The 22766-nt window shown below is 44.8% G+C and overlaps 1 protein-coding gene across 11 annotated transcripts in view; it reads left to right on the plus strand.

Annotated features, from left to right (window-relative positions):
- Golga4 (golgin A4) overlaps nt 1-22766 on the plus strand; it is an 89196-nt gene that overhangs the window by 57742 nt on the left and 8688 nt on the right. For 7 of the 11 annotated variants that reach the window (XM_076577315.1, XM_006986745.4, XM_076577317.1 and 4 more), the window contains 10 exons: nt 1923-2054; nt 3764-3919; nt 6197-10395; nt 10807-10928; nt 11240-11370; nt 15006-15116; nt 16844-16864; nt 17072-17140; nt 18016-18091; nt 20766-20869. In XM_076577315.1, coding sequence (XP_076433430.1) covers nt 1923-2054; nt 3764-3919; nt 6197-10395; nt 10807-10928; nt 11240-11370; nt 15006-15116; nt 16844-16864; nt 17072-17140; nt 18016-18091; nt 20766-20869 — 5121 coding nt within the window. The remainder of the gene's footprint in view (nt 1-1922; nt 2055-3763; nt 3920-6196; nt 10396-10806; nt 10929-11239; nt 11371-15005; nt 15117-16843; nt 16865-17071; nt 17141-18015; nt 18092-20765; nt 20870-22766) is intronic. The other 4 variants (XM_076577313.1, XM_016005275.3, XM_076577311.1 and 1 more) reach the window with 1 other exon arrangement.

Consider the following 22766-nt stretch of genomic DNA (forward strand, 5'->3'; position numbering starts at 1 on the left):
AGATTGATTTATTTATTTTGTATACAGCATGTATGACCAGAAGAGGGCACCAGATCTCATTACAGATGGTTGTGAGCCACCATGTGGTTGCTGGAAATTGAACTCAGGACCCCTGGAAGAGCAGCCAGTGCTCTTAGCCTCTGAGCCATCTCTCCAGCCCCTCTTGTATATCTCTTTATGGTGGCTCCTTTAAAGTGAATCTACCCTTTGTCCAGAAGAACATTATGTGTATTTTTAATTATTGGTCTGCCTTCTACAAGCCTTATGACAAACAGTTTAGATGTTTCCAGCTAGGTATTGGAAGTTCCCTCATTCACAAAAACTGTCTGCTTCCTTTCTCCTCTGAGATCTGTTGTCTTTTTATTATTTGTTTGTAGAAGCTCTTTGCTGATAGTGGGAGCTAGCCCTTTGGACATAAGGAACTTATTCAAATACTCTTTTTCCATTGAATAGAAAGTTTTCTTTTCTTGGTATTTAAGATTACTAGTTTTATTCTTAAACTGCCTCCTCGATTTTGTTCTTTTTAATTTTAATTACGCTCGTTCATTCATTCATTCATTCGTTCATTCATTCATTCATTCATTCATTTGTGTGTGTAGGCTAGAGGACATCTTGAAGGAACTGGTTCTCTCACACTACAAGGACACCAGGACTCCAGCTAAGATTATAAGTTTGGCTGCAAGTGCTGTAAATTGCTGAGCCATCTCAGTGGCTTTCAGTTCTGTTTTAAAACCCATGTGGACCGGGTGTTTTAGGTCAGTGGCAGAGCACATGCCTGGCACATGCAGAGCCCTGGGTTCAGTCCAGTCATGATAAAAACCAGAACACACACATGCCCAATTTTGAGACCACTGGTTTTTTGGGGTTTTTGTTTTGTTTTGTTTGTTTGTTTTTTTGTTTTGTTTTTTGTCCCTTGTGTGTTTTTGTTTTGGGTTTTGAGGCAGGATTCACCATGTAGCCCAGGATAGCCCCTGTCTATCCTGCCTCAGCCTCCCAGATGCTGGGGTTACAGATGTGGGTCATCATACTTCGTGTTTTTTGGTTTGTTTGTTTTTTTCAATTCTGTTGTTTTCTTTTGACATTTGGATACATTTCATTTATGGTGGCATCTTTATTCTGACTGAAATTTATTTGGTATGAGGAATAAGGTTGAAATCCAACTTAGTTTTTCCCAGGGCGCTGCTAGCAGCTTCTAAACCATGTATGTAATAATGTGCCCCGGGGGACTGCCATCAGACTCTAACCACGTATGTGCCTCCGACCTGCTCTTATCTCTATTACGTAATGTGTAAGATGTTGAGCACCTGTCTTTTTCTCTTTTTCTGTTGTGAGTGCTGGGTGCTGCCTGTGGCTCCAGGCGCTGTGCACTGCTGCACCGAGATAGTCGCTGTGCCTGAGGAGCCGCTGTCTGCCTGGCGGCCTCCCTTCACCACCGCCGCCGTTGCTCCCGGTAGTGCTGATGGGGCATCGCTGGCTGTTCTGACGTACATTTTTGTCTCCTGAGCATCCTCCCTCATTCTTTGGGTGTTTGATTACATTAACTTTTTAGATTTATATAAGGAAACTTGATATTTTTATAAAGTTGAGTTTTCCTTTCCAAGAAAGAACAAAGCCAGTAACTCTTTATAAATAATGGCTTCCTAGAAAGCTAGGTGCAGCCTGAGCACAGTGAAGCATCTCTTCTGAGTGCAGCGTTCTTGTCTCCTGTCCTCCTCCCTGCCCTCTGCTCTACCCTGACAGGCAGTGCTGCAGCCCCAGAGTGCAGCCCTCAGCCTCCAGTGGGCTTCTTTTCACTACTCTGACTTTGGAGTAGGTTCTCATGTTTCCTTCTAACAAGTTACTGGCGGGATTAGTTTCAGGAAAGTTGTGGAGTTACGTGGCTTTTCCTGGGTGTTTGCACTTACCTTTTGGCTTGTTTTCAGAAGACCTCAGAAGAACAACTTGCTGAACTTCAGAAGTTGCATGCAGAGGAGCTGACCAGCAAAGAGCAGGAACTGGCCAGGAAGCTTCAGAGCCGAGAAAGAGAGCTGCATGAGCAGATGAAAATAGCTCTTGTAAGTGCTGTTTAGTCAGAGGTACACCTCAGAGCTGCCGCCACGCAGGTGAAGTGGGTTTCCACAGCCTCGACCTCAGTGTCTGAGAGGATTAGGCAAGCCAAAAGGGCTTGTTGGCTTAGCGTTTAGTGCATGAAGTCACATGTCTGACGTGCCCAGCTTTCATCCCTGGTGATTAGGAGGAAAGGAAAAGATGATCAGTTGTCTCAAAGCCCAGCACACTGGCTGTACCGATGGGCTCCCAAAGGTTATTCTGAATGAAGTTTAAAGAGCAAAACTTTGAATTCATATGATGTTTAAAAAGTAGAGTTAAATAAAAAAAATAAAAATAACTACTGGATGAATAAAATAATAGTCAGAAAAGCAAAGATTCAAAGTTTTGCTAAAAATGTGATTTAAAAATTTAAAATAAAAAGTAATTTTCCTCAGTTGTGAAAACCTTTTATATGAACCACCATAAAAAGTGCCAGTGCTAAAATGTAGTTTGTTTTGATATGAAATTATCCAGAAAATGCATGAAATCACCATCTATAAAATAGTGTGTGATTTTTAAACATGTTCAGTACAGGATGGGAAGTGCTGTCTGGAGTTGTAGTCCCCTCCCTCCCTCCCTCCCTCCCTCCCTCCCTCCCTCCCTCTCTCTCTCTCCCTCTTTCTTTCCCTCCCTTCTTTCCACTGTCTTCTTGACTCCGAGTGTCCGAGTTTCTCAGCATTTCCAGCAGCATTGATTCTTGCTTAGACAACAAATTTTCTAATCTCCGGAGGGGAAATAGGCATTTGGATTTAGAGTATACCTATGCAAGACTAGGAGAATAGTGTGGTTGAAATTGCACCCACATGTGGTGGTGCATACCATTAATCCCAGCACTAGGGAGGCAGAGGAAGGCAGATCTCAGAGTTCAAGACCAGCCTGCTCTACAGAGTGAGTTCTAGGACAGCCAAGGCTACACAGAGAAACCCTATATCTAAAACCCAAAAAAAGAAAAGAAAAGATTTTGCTCCAGAGAGAAATTAAGGTAGCTTATAAGAACATTTAAAGTGTATCAGGACAGCATGAAGTAAAAATAGGGGCATGGAAATGAACGAACAGAATGGGACAGAAATGAAGCCTGGAACAGTGCTAAAAGGACCTGTTTTGGGTCTTGCACTGGCATCAGTACTGTCGTCTAGGAACTGACATGCTCAGCTCTATTTCAAGTAGAGGTGGAAAGACATACAAATGTGATCACACACAGAGGTTTAACCCCTTCTTAAATCAACAGACTGACATTTCCTCTATCAACTATCCTGAAAAATACTGAAATGGAGGTTGTGGATAATTCTATCTTGTTGGTTCATTCCGTAGTATGAATTCATTTTGTAGAAACCTGTCTATTACCATGGTATAGCCATGTGTAAATACTGAGTGGACACTCACTCTCTAAGTAGCAGTATAGATAAGCACACTTAAAGGTGGAGTGCAATCACGAAATTACTGTTCAGTGTGCTCATTTAATGTTACAAGTGCTCTTAACCTTTGCTGTGGCTCTTTATTGAACTAGAAACAGAAGGTTGTCCGAGCTAACTACCCTGGAAAGCCTCGAGTCTGGCTTCGCATTTGCGAGGTTGCTGCTCCCCTCACAGGGCTGGGTGCAGGGATTCTACTGAAGTGCTTTGGGAATGCCCAAGACTTAGTGGGACTAAGATGGTATTCATTGTTTTTGGCACAGGAAAAGAGTCGATCAGAATACTTGAAGCTTACCCAAGAAAAAGAGCAGCAAGAATCCTTGGCTCTAGAGGAGTTAGAGCTTCAGAAGAAAGCAATTCTTTCAGAGAGTGAGAACAAACTCCAGGAACTTGGGCGAGAGGCAGAGGTTTACCGGACTGTAAGTTCACGGGCTGTGTGGGCTCCAGAGCTGGGGAAGTGCGTGTCTGTGGAGACTGTCCCCCGAGCTGGACATGTGTGTGTCTGTGGAGACTGTCCCCGGAGCTGAGGATGTGTGTGTGTGGAGACTGTCCCCGGAGCTGAGGATGTGTGTGTCTGTGGAGACCGTCCCCGGAGCTGGACATGTGTGTGTCTGTGGAGACTGTCCCCGGAGCTGAGGAGGTGTGTGTGTGGAGACTGTCCCCGGAGCTGAGGATGTGTGTGTGGAGACTGTCCCCAGAGCTGGACATGGGTGTGTGTGTGGAGACTGTCCCCGGAGCTGAGGATGTGTCTGTGGAGACTGTCCCTGGAGTTGAGGATGTGTGTGTGGAGACTGTCCCCGGAGCTGAGGATGTGTGTGTGGAGACTGTCCCCGGAGCTGAGGGGGTGTGTATCTGTGGAGACTGTCCCCGGAGCTGAGGATGTGTCTGTGGAGACTGTCCCCGGAGCTGGACATGTGTGTGTCTGTGGAGACTGTCCCCAGAGCTGAGGGGGTGTGTGTGTCTGTGGAGACTGTCCCCGGAGCTGAGGATGTGTGTGTGGAGACTGTCCCCAGAGCTGAGGATGTGTGTGTGTGGAGACTGTCCCCAGAGCTGAGGATGTGTGTGTGGAGTCTGTCCCCGGAGCTGAGGATGTGTGTGTGTGGAGACTGTCCCCAGAGCTGAGGGGGTGTCTGTGGAGACTGTCCCCGGAGCTGAGGATGTGTGTGTGTGGAGACTGTCCCCCGAGCTGGACATGTGTGTGTCTGTGGAGACTGTCCCCGGAGCTGAGGGGGTGTGTGTCTGTGGAGACTGTTGTCTCCAGTCAGCATAGGCTCTGATAAGCTTCTGGCTCATGGGGTTGGGTTTATGTGCGCATGCTCTTCCTCTTGAGTGAGAAGTGTTCATGGGAGTACTCTTGGCTTAGGGCTCTCTTTGCCAGCTCCCGGTGCTCTGGCAGCCTTTCACTCTGCCCTCAGCACACAGACGCTGCAGTGTCTCCATTCTGCTGCTGTCCACCCTTGATCGCTAGGAAATGGCCTCCCCTTGTAGGCAGCCTATGTTCTGCACCCTCCTACTGCCCAACTTCCTCATATATTGTGTCCTAAACAGAATCCATGCTCTGCTTTTGTCATAGTTTATTACACTAGGCCCTACTTTTTTAAATTACCCATTTTTGCATATTAAATGTGGTGCTGGGCTGATGTGTTTGATTCCATGTTTCAGTGTGCATCGTTTTAAGGCTCTCTGGCCCTTTTCCTTATCAGTATTAGAGATGTGCTGCCTGTAGTAAAAACATGCTGCTGATATTTGGGTCTTCCACTCTTTAAACAGTCAGTCAGCCATACTCTTCCACAGTTGGCAGCCCTTCTTTGTCTTCCTTTACCCATACCTCAGATGTGCAGCTGTTGGGTAAGCACCACTGAACACCCGCCCCTTTGAAATGCATCGCCCCTCACTTGCTTTGCCAGCCACTGAGAGATTGGACTTGTCAGTTTCTTAGGACTTCTCTAGCTCTGACGTTCAGAGTGAAGGTTAATATTCTGTGAGATAACAATAACCTTTGGTAAAATATCTTTAAGAAGCATCTTTGAAAAAATCCATGTCAGGCTAGTGAGGTGGCTCAGGGCAGAGTGCTTGCTGCACAGCCCAGAGTCTGAGTCCGACCCTAAACTCACAGTGGAGAGAGGACCAGTTCCCAAAGATCTCCTCTGGCATCCACAGCTAGGGCTTGCCTCCATCTCCTTCTCTCTCTCTCTCTCTCTCTCTCTCTCTCTCTCTCTCTCTCTCTCTCTCACACACACACACACACACACACACACACACACAAACACACACACACACACACCAAAAGTTTAAAAAGATTTTAAGTGTATGCCTTTGGGGGTAGAAATGAGATACTTTTTCCTCCAAAATGAAATTATGAAAGTAATAAAATACTACTGTAACCTAAAAGCATGGAGTGTGCCATTATTATTTGTTTTGTAATTTATTTTCTTTTTAGCTTTCCCATTAGAATATTTTTTGAAAATAGAGATAGTTGAAATAGTTACCCAAGTAAGTAGAACAAATACAGAACTGAGTTTACGTTTGTGGTCCCATTAGTGACTGAGCACAGTGTATTGTCTGCCTTTTCTTATGTTTGGTCTGGTATGTGAAGTGTCCAAATTGCAGCCTTTAGGTAGGCCCGAGTAATCTGTGTGCCTTTGCTAATAAACAAGTATGTACATTAGTAAAAATACATCCATTTTCATTAACAGAGAATTCTTGAGTTGGAAACCTCTTTGGAAAAGAGCTTACAAGAAAAAAAAAATCAGTCCGAGTGTTTAGCTGCTGCATTGGAGGCTGAGAAGAATAAGCACAGTAAAGAACTCACGGCCATGGCTGAGAAGCACAGGACAGAGCTGGAGCGCCTCCAACAGCAGCAGGACAGCCTGTGCACAGAGAGACTCCAGGGCCTGGGGCAGCAGCATCAGGCTGCAGTGCAGGAGCTCAGAGAGAAATACGAGCAAGAAAAAGAAGCGTTACTGCAGGAGAAGGAGAGGCTTTTCCAGGCCCACATACGAGACATGAATGAGAAGACCCTAGAGAAGCTGGATGTGAAGCAGACAGAACTGGAGTCCCTGTCCTCAGAGCTGTCAGAAGCACTGAAAGCCCGTGAGCAGCTCGAGGAGGAGCTTTCTGTCCTGAGGGCTGATGCGGATAAAATGAAGCAGGCCTTAGAGGCGGAGCTGGAGGAGCAGAGACATCACCACCAGCGTGAAGTCGACAGCATCAATAAGGAACAAGAAAGAACTGTCCAGAGGACTGAGAAGGCCTTAAAAGATGAACTCAGTCAGTTGGGCCTTCTCCTGAAGGAGAGAGATGGGCACCTGAAGGAGCAGCAGGATCAAATAGAAAATCTCGAAGCTCTTCTTCAAAAGTCTGCCGGGGAACTCCAGCAAGCCTTGGCTAAGCTGGATCTCCTCCACTCACAGCAGAGCGCCACTCATGAGCAGACGGGTGCATATGAGGAACAGCTGGCCCACATGCAGCAGAAGATGTTGGATCTGGAAACAGAGAAGAACCTTCTTACCAAGCAGGTAGCTGAAATGGAAACACAAAAAAAGCATGCATGTGTGGAATTAGACACTCAGAGAGCCCAGGTACATCAGCTTGAGGAACAGAAGCGTGTGCTGGAGGAGAAAGGCAGGTCGTTAGCCCAGCTCCACGAGTCACAGCTCAAGGACAGTGACATGGAGAAGGAGCAGACAAGACAAATCCTGATGGAAAAGGAAAACGTCATTTTACAAATGAGAGAAGAACAGACCAAAGAAATCGAAATCCTCCAACAGAAACTGTCTTCTAAAGAGGAGAGTATTAGTATTTTGCGTGAGGAATATGAAACCAAATTTAAAAATCAGGAAAAAAGGATGGAAAAAATTAAGCAGAAAGCAAAAGAAATGCAAGAAGCAAAGAAGCAGCTGTTGGATCAGGAAGCCAAACTTAAAAAAGAGCTTGAGAATACCGTCCTAGAGCTCAGTCAGAAAGAGAGCCAGTTCAATGCCCAGATCCTGGAGATGGCACAGGCCAACTCAGCCGGGGTCAGTGACACAGTCGCCAGACTGGAGGCGAACCAAAGGCAGCAGATAGAGAGCCTGACTGAAGCGCACCAGCGCAAACTTGATGATGTCACAGAGTCCTGGGAAAAGAGACTCCGCCAGCAAGCTGACGAACTTGGGGCCAAGCACGCGAGCCGGATGGAGGGGAAGGAACAAGAGCTGGCAGAGCTGAGGCAGAAGATCCTCACGTTGGAGTCTGAAAGAGAGGAGCTGAACAAGGAAGTGGTGGGGCTGAAGGAAGCGCTTAGCAAGCAGGACACGGCGCTAGCCAGTCTGCAGGAAGAGTTAGAGCAGAAGTCTGCTCACATCATTTCACTTTCACACAGTGAGACTCAGTTGAAATCCCAAGTGGAAAAGCTGGAAGTTGATCTCAGTCGTTCTCTGAATGAGAAGGTTTCTCTTCAGGAGGAGCTAGCTGAGCTGAAAATGCTGGCCGAGAAGGGGAAGCTCAGGGTTTCCGAGCTTACGGGCAAGGTGCAGGCTGCAGAGGAGGAGCTCCGGAGCTGTAGGGCTCTGCAGGAAAGCAGTAGGAAGAGCCTAGAGGACAAAGGCTTGAAGCTCAAAACCCTGCTTGGGGAGCTAGCATCTCAGCTAGACATTCGCTGCGAGGAAACCAAAGCCTTGTTAGAAGCCAAAACAAGTGAGCTCCTCCGCGTCAGTGGAGACAGAGTGGACGCCGTTCTCTCTAGGCTTTCTCATTGTCAGCAGCACACGGCCACAGTTAGGGAGGCTCTGCTCAGGAAAAGGGGCCGAGTTTCTGAATTAGAAGCACAGCTTACACAGCTGACAGAGGAGCAGCACACACTAAAGAACTCTGTTCAACAGCTGACCCATCAGCTGGAAGAAAAGGAAAATCAGATTAAGGCCATGAAGGCCGATATCGAAGGTCTCGTCACAGAAAAGGAAGCCTTACAGAAGGAAGGAGGCCAGCAGCAGCAGGCGGCCTCAGAGAAGGAGTCTTGCATCACACAGTTGAAGAAAGAGTTATCAGAGAACATCAATGCCGTCACACTGCTGAGAGGAGAGCTTTCCGAGAAAACGTCTGAGATTGACAGCCTTAGCAAACAGCTAAGTGATCTGAATGCTCAACTTGAGAACAGCGTCAGCCTGGGTGACAAAGCGGCCGCCGTGGCGTCACTGAACAAGCAGCACGAGGAACAGCAGAGGGAGCTGCAGAGTCAGCTGCAAGACCTTTCCTCGAAAGTCGATGCCCTGAGTCAAGAGAAGAAGTCTGCTCTTGAGCAGGTAGAGCATTGGTCCAACAAGTTCTCCGAGTTGAAGAAAAAAGCACAGCCCAGATTTGCACAGTACCAAAGCACCATTAAAGACTTGCAGACACAGCTTGACGTCAGAGCCAAAGAAGCCGGTGAAAAGGATGAGCAGATCCATTTACTGAAGGAAGACCTTGATCAGCAGCAGAAAAGGTTTGAATGTTTAAAGGGTGAGATGGAAGACAGGAAGAACAAGATGGAGAAGAAGGAGTGTGACTTAGAGAGCGAGCTAAAGGTGCAGACTGCAAGGGTTGCTGAGCTGGAGGACTGTGTTACTCAGAGGAAAAAAGAAATCGAGTCCCTAAATGAAACACTTCAGAATTACAACCAACAGAAGGACACTGAGCGGAATGAGCTGGTTCAGAAACTTCAGCACTTTGAAGAGCTGGGAGAGGAGAAAGACAACAGGGTTAGGGAGGCTGAGGAAAATGTCCTGAGACTAGGAAAGCAAGTGTCTTCCCTGGAAGCTGAACTGGGAATTATGAAGAAGGAACTAGAACATGTGAATTCAAGTGTGAAGAGCAGAGACGGTGAGTTAAAAGCTTTAGAAGACAAGCTTGAGTTAGAAAGTGCCTCGAAAGTGGAGCTGAAGAGGAAGGCAGAGCAGAAGATCGCTGCCATCAGGAAGCAGTTACTGTCTCAGATGGAAGAGAAAAAACAGCAGTATGAAAAAGATACAGAAAGCCACCTGAGTGAACTGAATGCAAAATTACAAGACAGAGAAAAGCAAATTCACATTCTAGAAGAAAAACTTAAAAACCTAGAAAGTTCTCCACAATCAGAAATGCCAGTTGTGTCCAGATCCATACAAAATGTGGCAGTGTCTTCCGAACAAGAAGCAGCAGATTCCCAGGGCTGCACTCGCAAGGCATGTGAAGAAAGACTTTCCGCACTACAGAGAAGATTAGTTGAGAAAGAAAAGCTGCTGCACCGGCTGGAGCAGGGAAAAGGTGAGTCGGTGTTCTCTCCATCTGAAGTGAAGCTAGACCACACCCAGGCCAAACAGCTCGATGACCAGGTTTTGATAGGGTGTCTCCAAGATGAACTGGAAGAGAAGAAGATGAACTGTTCCTTCCTTGTGTCCCAGCCCATGGGAGAGGAGACTGGTAAAAACGACACGGGGGTGAAACAGAACTGGGCAGGTGTGCTCGACAGTGTCCAGAAAGCCCTCCAGGAAAAGGAGCTGACCTGCCAGACTCTGGAGCAGAAGATAAAGGAGCTGGAGTCAGACTTAGTAAGAGAGAGGGACTCACATAGACTGGAAATGGAAAAGCTGACCTTAAAAGACGAGAGTTCGCAAGCTTCACAGCAAGGAATGGATGGGAAGAATCAATCCGTGGAAATTTTGGAAGACAGTTCTGAGGAAAATTCCAAATTACACGTGATCCAGCCAGAATTGGGGAATAACATGGACACTCAGCACAATGCCCTGGAGTCAAAGTTAGCAGGGGTGGAGCGGGAGAAGCAGAAGCTGAGCAGGGAGGTGGCGAGGCTGCAGAAAGATCTGCGGGTGCTAAGAAAGGAACATCAGCAGGAGCTGCACATCCTGAAACAAGAGTGTGTGCAGGAAGCGGAGGAGAAGCTCAAGTAAGTGTCGTTCCCACGTCGTGTGTGTGTGTGTGTGTGTGTGTGTGTGTGTGTGTGTGGTTGTTGGTTCATATTCATTTAGGGGAGACACCTTTTCTTACAGGCGGGATCCCAGCTGCTAGGTGCATGTCTTGAGCAATGATCTCATCGTTGGTTGTCTTTAGTAGTAGCCCCTATGACTGCCATGCATGTGTAGTGGAGAAGTTTCAGGTGGGAAAGAACCATTCCCCAGGCCCCAGAGGTAGTCACTGAAGGCATCAGAGTCTCTGTATCTCTAGTTTTCTCCACCTGGACACATGCACACTCAGAATGGCCTCCATAACAGCGAGAGCATATTGTGCAGACTGTGAGACCTCTTTGTAACTTGCTCTGTGGAGACAGCCGTCATCGCTGTCCACTCTTGTTACTCAGACAGGAGCAAGAAGATCTTGAGTTGAAGCATACTTCCATACTGAAGCAGCTGATGAGGGAGTTTAACACCCAGCTGGCACAGAAGGAGCAGGAACTGGAAAGGACCATCCAGGAGACGATTCGTGAGTACAGCTTTCAACCCGGCAGGGAAACCACCCTTGGCTGAGGCCATGGTCCAAGCCTAGTCTCTTTTTGCCCTTGTAGTAGGTGCTGTATGTCATTAACTAAAGGGAAAATGGAAAATGGCCCTTGATCAAGAAAGTACTCTTCCAGGACCTCTAGACCTCTAGAAAGTTCTCTAACCTGCCTCGCACGTCACCATGCCTGTTCTGCTGAATTTCATGAACATTCATTTGAAATGAGAATTCCTACTGCTGCTGGCATATAGATAGTCACAAGCATGTTTTCTTATGTGTCCCTTGTCCTTCATTAGATAAGGCCCAGGAGGTGGAAGCTGAGCTTCTGGAAAGCCACCAAGAAGAGACGCACCAGTTGCATAGAAAGATCGCAGAGAAAGACGATGATCTGAAAAGAACAGCCAGGAGATACGAGGAGATCCTTGACGTACCTTATTTTCATTTTCTTTTGAAATAGTCTGTGTTTTATGGTAGAACTGATGTTCTTCAGCTGTGGAGACGTTTTTTTTTTCCTTTGACAGAAACTAGACTAAAATGAGGCTTTGTGCTCGGATGAAGTCTGGGAGCTAGAGCAGTCTGCTCAGCTTGGCTGGGGTCTCCCAGGACAGCCAGCCCACCTCATTCCTTCTCCACTCATTTTCAGAGTTTTGACGGTCCAGGGTGGAGGTGTGTGTGGAGAAGGGGAATTTATCAGCTAAGTGTTTTACATTTAGTGGGTGCCTCTTCCTCTAATGGCATTGCATTAGCAGACTAAAATAAATCATAAATACTAGTAATAACTTTGGACCCAAGAATGTTTTCAGATATAAAAGAAGTCAATTATTCTCTGTAAGGCTACTCCAAGCTTCCTTCATCCTATGCCAAGAAACATTTGTTGTTCCAGAAGAGCCATAACTTCAGCGAACTGTGTCAGCAGTACATGTGTGAGCTAGGAACAGATTGTAATAATCATTATTTTAGATGCAATTGAATTGAATGAAATTATGGAATATGGAGTGCCAAGTTTGTGTAATTTGTAAGCTTTAACTCTCATTAGGAAAATTTAAAAATAATTGCAAATTTTCCTGTACTTTCAGAATATATTTATGATAAGTTTTTAAGAATACAGCCAGGGGACTGGAGAGATTGCTCAGCAGTTAAGAGCTCTTACTACTCTTGCAGAGGATCCAGGTTCTATTCTCAGTACCTACATAGTGGCTCACAACTAACTCTAACTCCAGTTCCAGAGGATCCAGTGCCCTCTTCTCTCCTCTGTGGGCACTGCACATTCATGGTACACATAAGTTCATGGGCAGTTGCATGCACATGGTATATCTAATCTCATGTAGGCACATACAGATAAATAATAAATACATTTAAAAAATATCTATTGAGGTGTTGGTGCTACATGCCTATAATCGGAGCACTTGAGAAGCTGAGTTAGGAGGATCAGGAGCTCAAGGCCATCTCTGGCTATATAACAAGTCCAAGGCCAGCCTAGGCTGTATGAAACCTTGTCTCAAGATACATAAATACAGTCACTTGTTGACTCCTTATTGAATGTTTGAGTATGCAGTGTACCTAGTATGCCTAAAGTACCTAGTTTAGTTTTATCTTCTGGTATTTGTTACTGTGCTTTTGCTGTTTTGTTTTTATGCAAAAGGGAAGGCAACCTTATGTAGCTAATTATTTGAGTAATAATATATCTTGAGTTCTGGAGTAGAGATTAATCATTACCTTCACATATTTCATAAATAAAGCTGTCTTCCCAAGGAAGGGACTTTAAGAAGGTAACAGCTATTTAGTGTGAATAATCAAGCCTGAGAGCTTCAGGGAGAGGGTAAGCTCTTTTTTCTGATTCCTTCTCTGTATGTGGATGTATTGGTCATTATTGTCAGACTTTTTTGTGGACTGCCAGCCCCCAAAACTTATTATTAATTATGAAAGCTTGGCTTTAGCTTAGGCTTGTTTCCAGCTAGCTCTTATAACTTAAATTAACCTGTTTCTATTCATCTCTGTTCTGCCACATGGTTCTTTACCTCTCCTCCATTTTGTACATCCAACTCCCCCTGAGTTTCTCTCTCTGCCCTGAAGTCCCACTTAATCTCTCCAGCCTAGCAGATCAGGACGTGGCTCTCAGCTACAGTTTTAGTGCCATGTATGTTGCCATACTTCCGCCATGATGATAACGGACTAGCCTTCTGAAGCTGTAGGCAAGGTCCCTGTTAAATGCTTCTAAGAGTCGCCGTGGTCGTGGTGACTCCTCATGCAATAGAACAGCGCCTAAGACAGTGGGGCTGCCAGGGTCAGGGCTCTTCTTCAGTTGCTCTCCATTTTGCTTTCTGTGGCACACTGAACCTGGAGTTCATGTGGTGAACTGACCACCAGGGTCTGTCTTCCCACCAGCACTGGAGGTATAGCCTTGGGCCACCAAACCGGCCTTTTACGTGGGTGCTGGAGTCTGAGCCTGAGTCTTCCTGATTGTGTAGCAGGTGATTACCAGTGAGTCACTCCCCAACCTCTCTGTGCTGCCTCTTTACAAAGCTTTCAATGAGATTTTAGAGAAACTTGAATCAAATGCATTCACGTGTATATTTGAGAATGGTGTATAGTGAGATTCACTTTCATTCTTGTTTGTTGTTTTTTAAAGAATAGAATCAAGAAAACTAAAGCTCTCCACTCATCCCTCTCTCCTCCCTTTTCTTTTCTTTCTTTCTCTCCCCCCCCCCTTTTGATGAACTAGGGATTTATGCAGGACCTGGTACCTTGTTGGCAGCCACCCTACCACTGAGTTGTCCCCCAGATCCAGAACTAATTTTTAAGTTAGCGATGATTCATTAGGGATTCTTCTCCAATTCTTAGAAGGCTTGCCTTAGCTTAGTTAGGAGTTTGCAGCTATCAGAGGCTGTGTGAGACATAGCTGAATGTCCAAGTGTGCCTGAGGAGGTAGCTGTGGACTCTGAGCCACTCTGACGCGGTAACCATAGGGATGTTCGATGGTAGACTCAAGACAGCCATGACCAAGGCAGTAAGAGCCCAGTTCCAGGTTGATGGTGTTGGAGACGGGGCTAGGTCAGCACGTGCCTCGGTGAGGAGACGGCTGAGCACTGGCCAACCCTGAACAGGGTTGTGCTGTTTTGTTCCCCATTAGCCTTCTTTACAAGAAAGCATTTAAAATCAGACTTGTGGGTCCTCTGTGCCCAACCATCTGGCTGTTGTTGAGAACGGCGTTCCTCATGTTTCTGACAGTCGGTGTCTCGTAAGTGACACCTGTTGGTGGTGGTTTTCCTCTCACGTCTCACTCAGCCCACACTCATCTTCATACTCGAGCCAGATTGATATTCTAGCTCTAAATGTTCTTTAGCACAAAGCTCTTGCAAGATTTATGGCGGAGGAGAGCCGAGTGCCCTCGGAACAGAACAGAAAGTGATTTGTGTGGCATCGTTTCTGAGAAGGACCATGGGGATGAAAACCGCTATAAGTTTTTTTTCTTGTTCAGCCTTGTCTATTTTTTGTTGATGTTGTTTATGCAATGTTTTGGGAAAATGGAAGTTGCACTGGTCGCCAGCAGGTTAGACAGACTATTTGTATTATATGTCACTTAACTGCTGACTTGACGTGGAGACGAGTGAAATGTGTGGTGCTAGTAGATAAAGACCAACTCCTGAGTTACACAGCTCCTCCATAGTTGGTGAAGAAACTGAGACCAAAGCATTCCCCGCTGCCTGTGCTCAGTCACTTGTCAGTGTGTATGAATATCGCTTTATCTCCTGACACCTGAGACACCACTGTAGAAAGACCCGAACCTTACAGCTGGAGACCTGATCAACCCAGGGTGAGAGGACAGCAGCAGCTGATGACCTTAGGTGATGGGCAGGGGGCATGGTCACAGGAGCCATGGCATCCTGGGAGAGCGAGCAGCACTGGGATGGGATTAACCTGGCTCAGAAAGGTGGCTAGGAGAGCAGAGACAGGAAAGCCAGCTCTGCGGTGGCGTGTCTCACCGACTTGGTGAGTGTTCTACACTGCTCCTCCTCAGCATGGTTGTAATGTCATTACCACACTGCTGTTTTCATTCTAAAGGCCCGTGAAGAAGAAATGACTGCAAAAGTAAATGACCTACAGACTCAGCTTGAGGAGCTACAGAAGAGATACGAGCACAGGCTAGACCAGCAGGAGCGCGCGGAGGACAATGTGAGAGGACTTTGAGTTTCTTCTTGTAGTTCTTGAAAACACCACCATTTCCACAATCTGGCTCACCTGTTGGCATGCATTCACCTCATTTAATCCTGAGGAGCCCTTTAAGGATGCTGGCTTTTTTATTTTTTCAGTCAGTACAACTGAAACCCAAAGAGCTTAACAGAATGTCCAGCTCTCATGTTAACTGTTGTAGTGGAATTTAAATCCAGGCTCCCAGACTCAAAGCCCGAATTTCCTGTCTGTCAGAGCTTCCTGGGCTTTCCACAGACTAGAGCAGAGCACACTGAGCCTTTTTAAAAATGTCTGCTTTTTTGTTTTTTTCTGTTTTTATTTACTCTCTGACAATCGCATACGTGCATGTCGTATATTTCCGTCACTCTCACCCCTCCCTGTCCCCTTAGCCCTTCCTGCTCTCACAAGCCCTCCCCCCCCCACAAGTCCCCTCCCACTTCATGTCATTTGGTTTTGTTTTGTGACCCCCTGAGTTTAACCTTGGACATGGGCATGGGTGTGGGTATGAAGCTGCCTGTTGAAGTGTGGGTGACCGCTCAGTGGTTACACTGCTGAAGATCGTTCCCCCCCCCACCCCCCCCCCAGCGCAGTCACCTGCCTTTGCACGTATTCTATCTGTCTTCTTTATAATGTGTCCTTCCTTAGCTGTAGTGTGGGAACATGATGGTTTTTCAGTCAGTCTCTGCTGGTTCATGTTTCCTTGGCTACTGGACCAGATAGATACAGATCCAATGAGAGGACTGATGTGACAGAAGTGGCCTGTGTCTTTGTTTTTTTTTTTTTTTTTTTTTTTTAAATAATCCCAGTCTTTAATTAAAATTGATGTTCCTTGGCTGCTTGTCCTGCTGTATACTCCAGCAGTTACCCACAAAGCATGTGGGTCCCAGATTGAGAAGCCTGACACTGAAACATTTCTGACAGTTATCCCTTCTCTAGGATGTTCTTTTTTTTCACAGCATTGTCATGGGGCTCTTGGGAAGATGGACAGACACCGTCTGTGACTCTACCTTTGAGAAGATTTCGTACAGATTATCAGTTACTGATAACAGCAGTTACAAGGGTCTCCTTACCGGAATTCTGAGATGAAGCCTTTATAAAAAGGCTTTGCCGAGCATCACTTCTTACTAGATACAGCTGTATGAACACTGAGCAAGCAGAAAGGTCCTTCTCTTCAAGGACAGCCATTAATACCGTTCTGTCTATTTAGCGTGTGATCATGGCTGTGGCCATCCCAAATAACTGGCATCACACTGATGCAGTATTCCTTCTGGACTCTAGATGGTCCTCAGTCAGGTGTACCTGTGCTGAGCTTCATGATCAACAATTTGTAATCAGAGCCCAGCATGAGCCTTGAGGATTGTGCTTAGAAATGTCCTAAAGGACTTTGAAAGCTCTGACCTGAGTGGTACATGAACATAGTCTTGTGTCCCTTAACCCTGAAGGATAAAGAATCCAAGAGCTGTCACAGCCTTTCAGCCCTCTCCTCTGTTTATGGATGTGTGCATGTGGGCATTACTATAACAAAAATAGACCAGGTTAAAAAAGAAAGGTTTGAAATTGCTTTATTTCAAACCTGCTCACTCTCTTAAGATGGGAAAGCTGGCTTTGTACTATGTTGTCATTTCATAGTGCTGTTTTATTGTTTCTTCTACTTGTTGGTTTTATTGTTTACAATATTATTTGTTTTTGTGTTTCTTTTCCATCTCCAGGTAACAATTATGGAGCTACAGGTAAGATCAATTCTTCATTGAAGTTTACTCAAGTTAGTACATTTTAGGAACGCCCCCCCCCCTCCACCCCATCTGACTCCCTCCTTTTTTAACAAGTTAAAACATAAAGATCCTGTTTCTGTAAAGGAAGTTTTTTTGCAAGCAGCACAGAAACATGTCCTGGATTGATGAAGCACACTCACTCCAGTGTGGCGTCTGTTCTTTCAGACACAGCTAGCCCAGAAGACCACTCTGATCAGCGAGGCCACGTTAAAGGAGCAGGAGCTGAGAGAGCAGGTACGGACGAGCGCAGCTTCTGGTGATGAGTGCTTGGGTCTCGGCCACTAGGGAACACATGACTTCCTGCTTTCCTAGTTGCTTTGTGTGTAACCCTAGCTGTCCTAGAACCTACTCTGTAGACCAAACTGGTGCAGAGATCCTCCTGCCTGAGTGCTGGGACTAACGGAGTACCCACGCCTGAACTTGTGTAGCACTTTTTGCTTGAACATTTGCCGTTCTTCTAGGTAGGAAGGGGTGGAGTTGCTTTCTGTGTTAAAACTTCTTGAGAAACTGCCACTCCGCTTGCCATAGCTTCTGCTCTGTGCACATCAGTGGTTTATAAGGACTCCATTTTCACATCCTTATCAACAAGATTGTTATTATAGCCACCTGAGAAGGTAGGAAGTGTTTCACTGTGGTGTTAGTTTACATTTTTCTAATGATTAATGGTATCAACCATCTTTTCCTCAACTTTTTGGCCCCTTGTGTCTCTTTCTTCTTTGGAGTGGTGTAGTATTTTCTAATGTCCTGTGGTTGTTCTGGGGTTGTGTTCTCTGAGGTGTAAGGGCTTACTATGTATTCTGGATGCAAAGTCCTTATCAGGTATGTGATTTGCAAATATTTCTTCCCATTTTGTAATTTGTCTTCACATTTTTTTATGTAATTTTTCAATATAAAAAGGTTTTTATTTTAATAAAATTCAATTTATGTATTTTTCTTTCATTGAGTATGCTTTTAGTTTCTGCCAAAGAAACGTTTTTTTTCCATTTTATCTGCATGTAACGTTCCTTCAGCATTAAAGAGAATCTAGTACTTCTTCTTGTATAGCTGTTCTTTTCCTTACATGGGATGTTCATATTAATTGTATGGTATGGTTTGACTATTATTTTTAGATCCATCATTTAGAAGACCGTTTGAAAAGACATGAGAAGACTGTGTGTGCAACAGCTGTGGGGACACCGTACAAAGGTGAGCTGACTTCCGCCATGCCGCCCGTGTGCCTCTGCCACCCATTACCTCACTTGCTTCACCTTTGGCTGTGATGTGTCTTAGTTACTGCTCTGCTGTGCAGAGCACTGTGAGCAAAGCAGCTCATTAAATATAATGTTTAATTGGGACCTTGCTTCCAGTTTTAGAGGGTTAGTGTCCATGACCATCATGTCTGGGAGCATGGGAGCAGGCAGACAGGCAGGCTTGGTGCTGGAGCAGCAGCTGAGAAATTAGATTCTTTTTTTTTTTTTTGTGATATATATTTTTTATTTTACAATACCATTCAGTTCTACATATCAGCCATGGGTTCCCCTATTCTCCCCCCTCCCACACCCTCCCCTTACCCCCTGCCCACCCTCCATTCCCACCTCCTCCAGGACAAGTCCTCCCCCGAGGACTGTGATCAACTTGGTAGACTCAGTCCAGGCAGGTCCAGTCCCTTCCTCCCAGACTAAGCCAAGTGTCCCTGCATAAGCTCCTGGTTTCAAACAGCCAACTCATGGAATGAGCACAGGACTTGGTCCCACTGCCTAGATGCCTCCCAAACTGATCAAGCCAATCAACTGTCTCACCTATTCAGAGGGCCTGATCCTGCTGGGAGCCCCTCAGCCTTTGGTTCATAGTTCATGTGGAGAAATTAGATTCTTATCCACAGACAGCAGGCAGAGAGACACACTGAACTTGGCATGGTTTTTGAACCGTCAAAGCTCTCTTCCCGGTGACACACCACCTCCAGCAAGGCCACGCCTCCTACTTTTTCCCAAAATGGTTCCACCAACTAGGAACCAAACCTTCAAATGTATAATCCTGTGCGGGGCATTTTCATTCAAACCAGTACACGGTGAGAACACTCGAAATCTAGTCCTGCTGGTTTCCGGTAGTATAATATATCATCACCCCAGTACAACAGCTGTCTTGAACGTGTTTCTACTCTGACACTGAAATTTTGTCTCCTTTGAACAATGAACCTCCACTTCACCTGACCTCTTGGCCAATGGTAACTACCATCTCACTCTGTTCTTTGAATCTTGCTTATGTAGATTTCATATGTGAGTCAGATCCTACATTACTTGTCATTCTGCGTCTGGCTTGCTTTGTTTCCTGTAGTGTCACGTAGCTGCATATCTTACATACATAATACTAAATTCTAGTGTCAGACATTGTTTTGTACACATTGCATATATCAGCACATTTAAATGATTAAAAGAATCCAAAAAGTCTGATGGACTGTGCTCACTGATCTTCTCCATGCTGCTGCTTTTAAGATTTGAGTGATCCCCATCCTATAGGGAGAAATAAAACATTTCCTGTTCCATGTAAGCTCCTGTGGTACTTCTGTAATAATATAGTCAGCACCTTCATGATGCTGAACCCTTCTGACACTGTTACTCATTCTTCTGCCCTCACATTTAACATCCATGTGTGAAGTTTCCAGTGACATTTTGTTTAGATTTGCTTAGCTGGGGAATTTACATGATCTGTTTCTTTTGTTTAGTGTAAGTTTGAGAGTCATCTTGGTTGTAGATTTTATTCCATTAGTTTGGTACATATTTGTACATGTTTCCTATAGTCTACATGTGAAAGATTTTCTATAGGATACACAACTAAGAATAGAATTGACACATCACAGGATGTGAAATTTTTTGGCCCACTGTGGCCTCTCTCCTGCTAATGTGTATCATAGTCCTTCAGTGCTTAGCTGATTTACACTTGATATAATGTTGTCGGGATTTTAATTTTGTTTCTGTTCTTAGTAACATAGGTTACTATGTTACCCCTTAATAGGTTGAGCATGATTAGATCATATTATTTGTTCCTCCTTTGTTCTAGCTGTGTGCATTTCTTCCTTTGTGGAATGTCTTACTAAAGTTAGGTTGTCATTTTCTTTTTTTATAAGATGCTAAATTTTCTGTTTATTGTATTTGCCTTATTTTATTTTTATTAGCATATTTAATTATGCAAATTAATGAGCTCTCAGGACATTTCCATGTATGCATATAATATACATTTATCATATCCCTAAGAAAGAGCAATAATAAATTATTATTTATACATTACTATTTATTACTACTCTTTCTTAGCCCCGTCTCCGCTTTCTCCCTTCATATACTGATAGTCTCCTAAGCCCCCAAGTGGCTGGGGTTTCAGTCTTGTGCCACTGCACACAGCTCACATAAAAATATTTGAAAATCGCGATGACACTGATACTTTGCAAAACTTTCAGGTTTGTTATTTATCTTATGTTTCAAAACTTTTTTAAAATTGGATTTGAACTGGTATTGGAGTGCTTAAAAAGAAACTAAACATGTTTGAGATACTGAGTGGTTGCTCAAATGAAGATGGTGATGTTAGTTGCTGGGATATCTGCCGCTGTCCACATGCTGTTTAGCAGAGATGCCAGTATTAAGGAGCTTTTACACTGGCCATGTGATCTTAAGAGAAGGATACAGGAAATAAAAATTTTGTGACGGTTCTTATTTTTACTTTATCAAGCGGCTGGGAATGTCCACAGTGTGAATGTGTGGAAAGCGTAGTACAGTGATAGGAAACAATGTCTCTTTCTATTCCCTTCTTGTGTCCTAATGTGTCTGTTTTCTGAGTGACATGTTACCTGGCTTTGCTTTTGTAATTTTGATTTTATCTTTCTTGACAGGTGGCAATTTGTACCACACTGATGTCTCACTCTTTGGAGAACCTACTGAGTTTGAATATTTGAGAAAAGTGTTGTTTGAATATATGATGGGTCGTGAGACCAAGGTATGGATCCTGCCTGGTGACTTGGTGTGAGACTCCTTTTAACACACTCATTAGATTGTTACACGCAGACAGCATTCATAAAAACGAACTGACTGGCAGTCTTGTTCTGTTTATTAAATACCAACTTAAAAAATACTATTGGATGTTACTAAATACTACTACAATGAAAATTTCATATACAATGAGTTATTTTTTAAAAGTGGCTAGTTTTTGTGTGTGTGTGTGAAAGAGAGAGAGAGAGAGAGAGACAGAGAGAGAGAGAGAGAGAGAGAGACAGAGAGAGAGAGACAGAGACAGAGACAGAGAGAGAGAGAGAGAGACTTCATATCTTAAAAGTAGGAGAACGATTCCATTTTAAGGGGGTTTTACTGCCCTGTAGATAGCACTGTGAGTCACCATGACAGCGACAGCTAAGGAACATCAGAGACAGTTTAGTCTGTTATAAGTCATTTCTGCATGGGTGGGATATTGATCATGTTTAAACTACCACCCTCTGCAAGTAGGAACAGTAAGTCAATTTGTTTTCTAGAATGTAGCTCCTACCTAAGACCCTTGGTATAGAGTCTTACCTTATTTGTGTCCTCTACCGTTTGTTTGTTGTTTGTTTAAAACCTTATGTTCGACATTTGGTAAATATATCTTGAATGGAATTGAATGTTGTTAGGGAATTTCATGAGCTTTTTTATCAATAAAAGTTTTTGTTGTAGTCAGTTTCTGTTTTTGACACTTGTAGACTCTTCATGGGATTTACATTGTCTGTGTCATGACTGAGATGGCATAATGAACTTTTTGTCCTTGGAAACAGTCAATATTTTGCTGTGTGGCTATGTGCTGAGTCATAGAGATGCTAGGCCAGTTCAGACAGTGATCTGGAAAACATACAGGGAACCAAAACAGAGCAAGGGCATAGACAAGGACCTTAAACAGCACCGCAGGTTTGTAGATTGGAGATGCAGAGAAGTGCCAGGAGCCAGAGGTCATTTGAGTCCTTAGTGTCTGGAGAAATTATGTTTTGTTTATATCAAGCAGATTTAATTTTGTTGCTTGGTTCTGGCTTTGGGTTTTTGAAGCGTGGTCTTGCTGTGTGACCTGCTTTGCCTTCCAGGAGCTGGGATTATAGGCATGTACCACAAGGTCTGGCTACCAAGTCCTTCCAAATAAGAGTTCTGTTAAAGTAATGTGGTCTTGAGCACGTGTCACAGAGAGGGGTGCATTAGTTCGTGGTGGTCCGGGGTCCTTTATCCTTCAGGACTTTCACTAGTTTTTCTCTTATCTCAAAGTGACACTGATGAACAACTGCTTTCCCCTTACTGCACTCTTATGGAGCTAGAGCAGCAGCCTGAGCACGGCAGCTTGGGAGATGGTTAACATTACGTGCATGAGCAGTAGGTAGGAGCCTGAGCTTTGAGACTCCTCGCAGGACTCTAGACACTTGGCACACTACAGTTGCAGGGCAAGTGCTGTGGCTAACAGACTTCAGCCTTCCTTCATCTACCACACTGGCTACCGCCGCCTGTAGCTCCTGGGGATTGCAGTGTTTGTGAAATGTTGTTTCTAAGTTTAAACCTTGGAAAAGTGACAGAGCCCAAGCCAGATGTCATCTTGTGCTTTCTGAACGTGCGGCTCACTTGAGGTTACAGTGTGGAAGGCAGTGGAGAGCTCTCTCCAGCAGCCTCAGAGGCTCACAGTCTTCATCCACCCTTGTCTGCATTTGTTGTGATTTTCTGATGAATGACGATGAACAGCCTATAATTCTTCCATCACATTTCACATGAAAACGTTGAAGCTGGTAGTGTTAATCTCCTGTTCATTTATTCATACGTGGATGTGGAAGCTGACACCATTCCTGACTCTGGAATTGAACAGTGCTTAGTTCTCAGTTAACCACACTGTGGAG

The sequence above is a fragment of the Peromyscus maniculatus genome, chromosome 7, assembly GCF_049852395.1.
Source record: "Peromyscus maniculatus bairdii isolate BWxNUB_F1_BW_parent chromosome 7, HU_Pman_BW_mat_3.1, whole genome shotgun sequence".
Classification (NCBI taxonomy): Eukaryota; Metazoa; Chordata; class Mammalia; order Rodentia; family Cricetidae; genus Peromyscus; species Peromyscus maniculatus.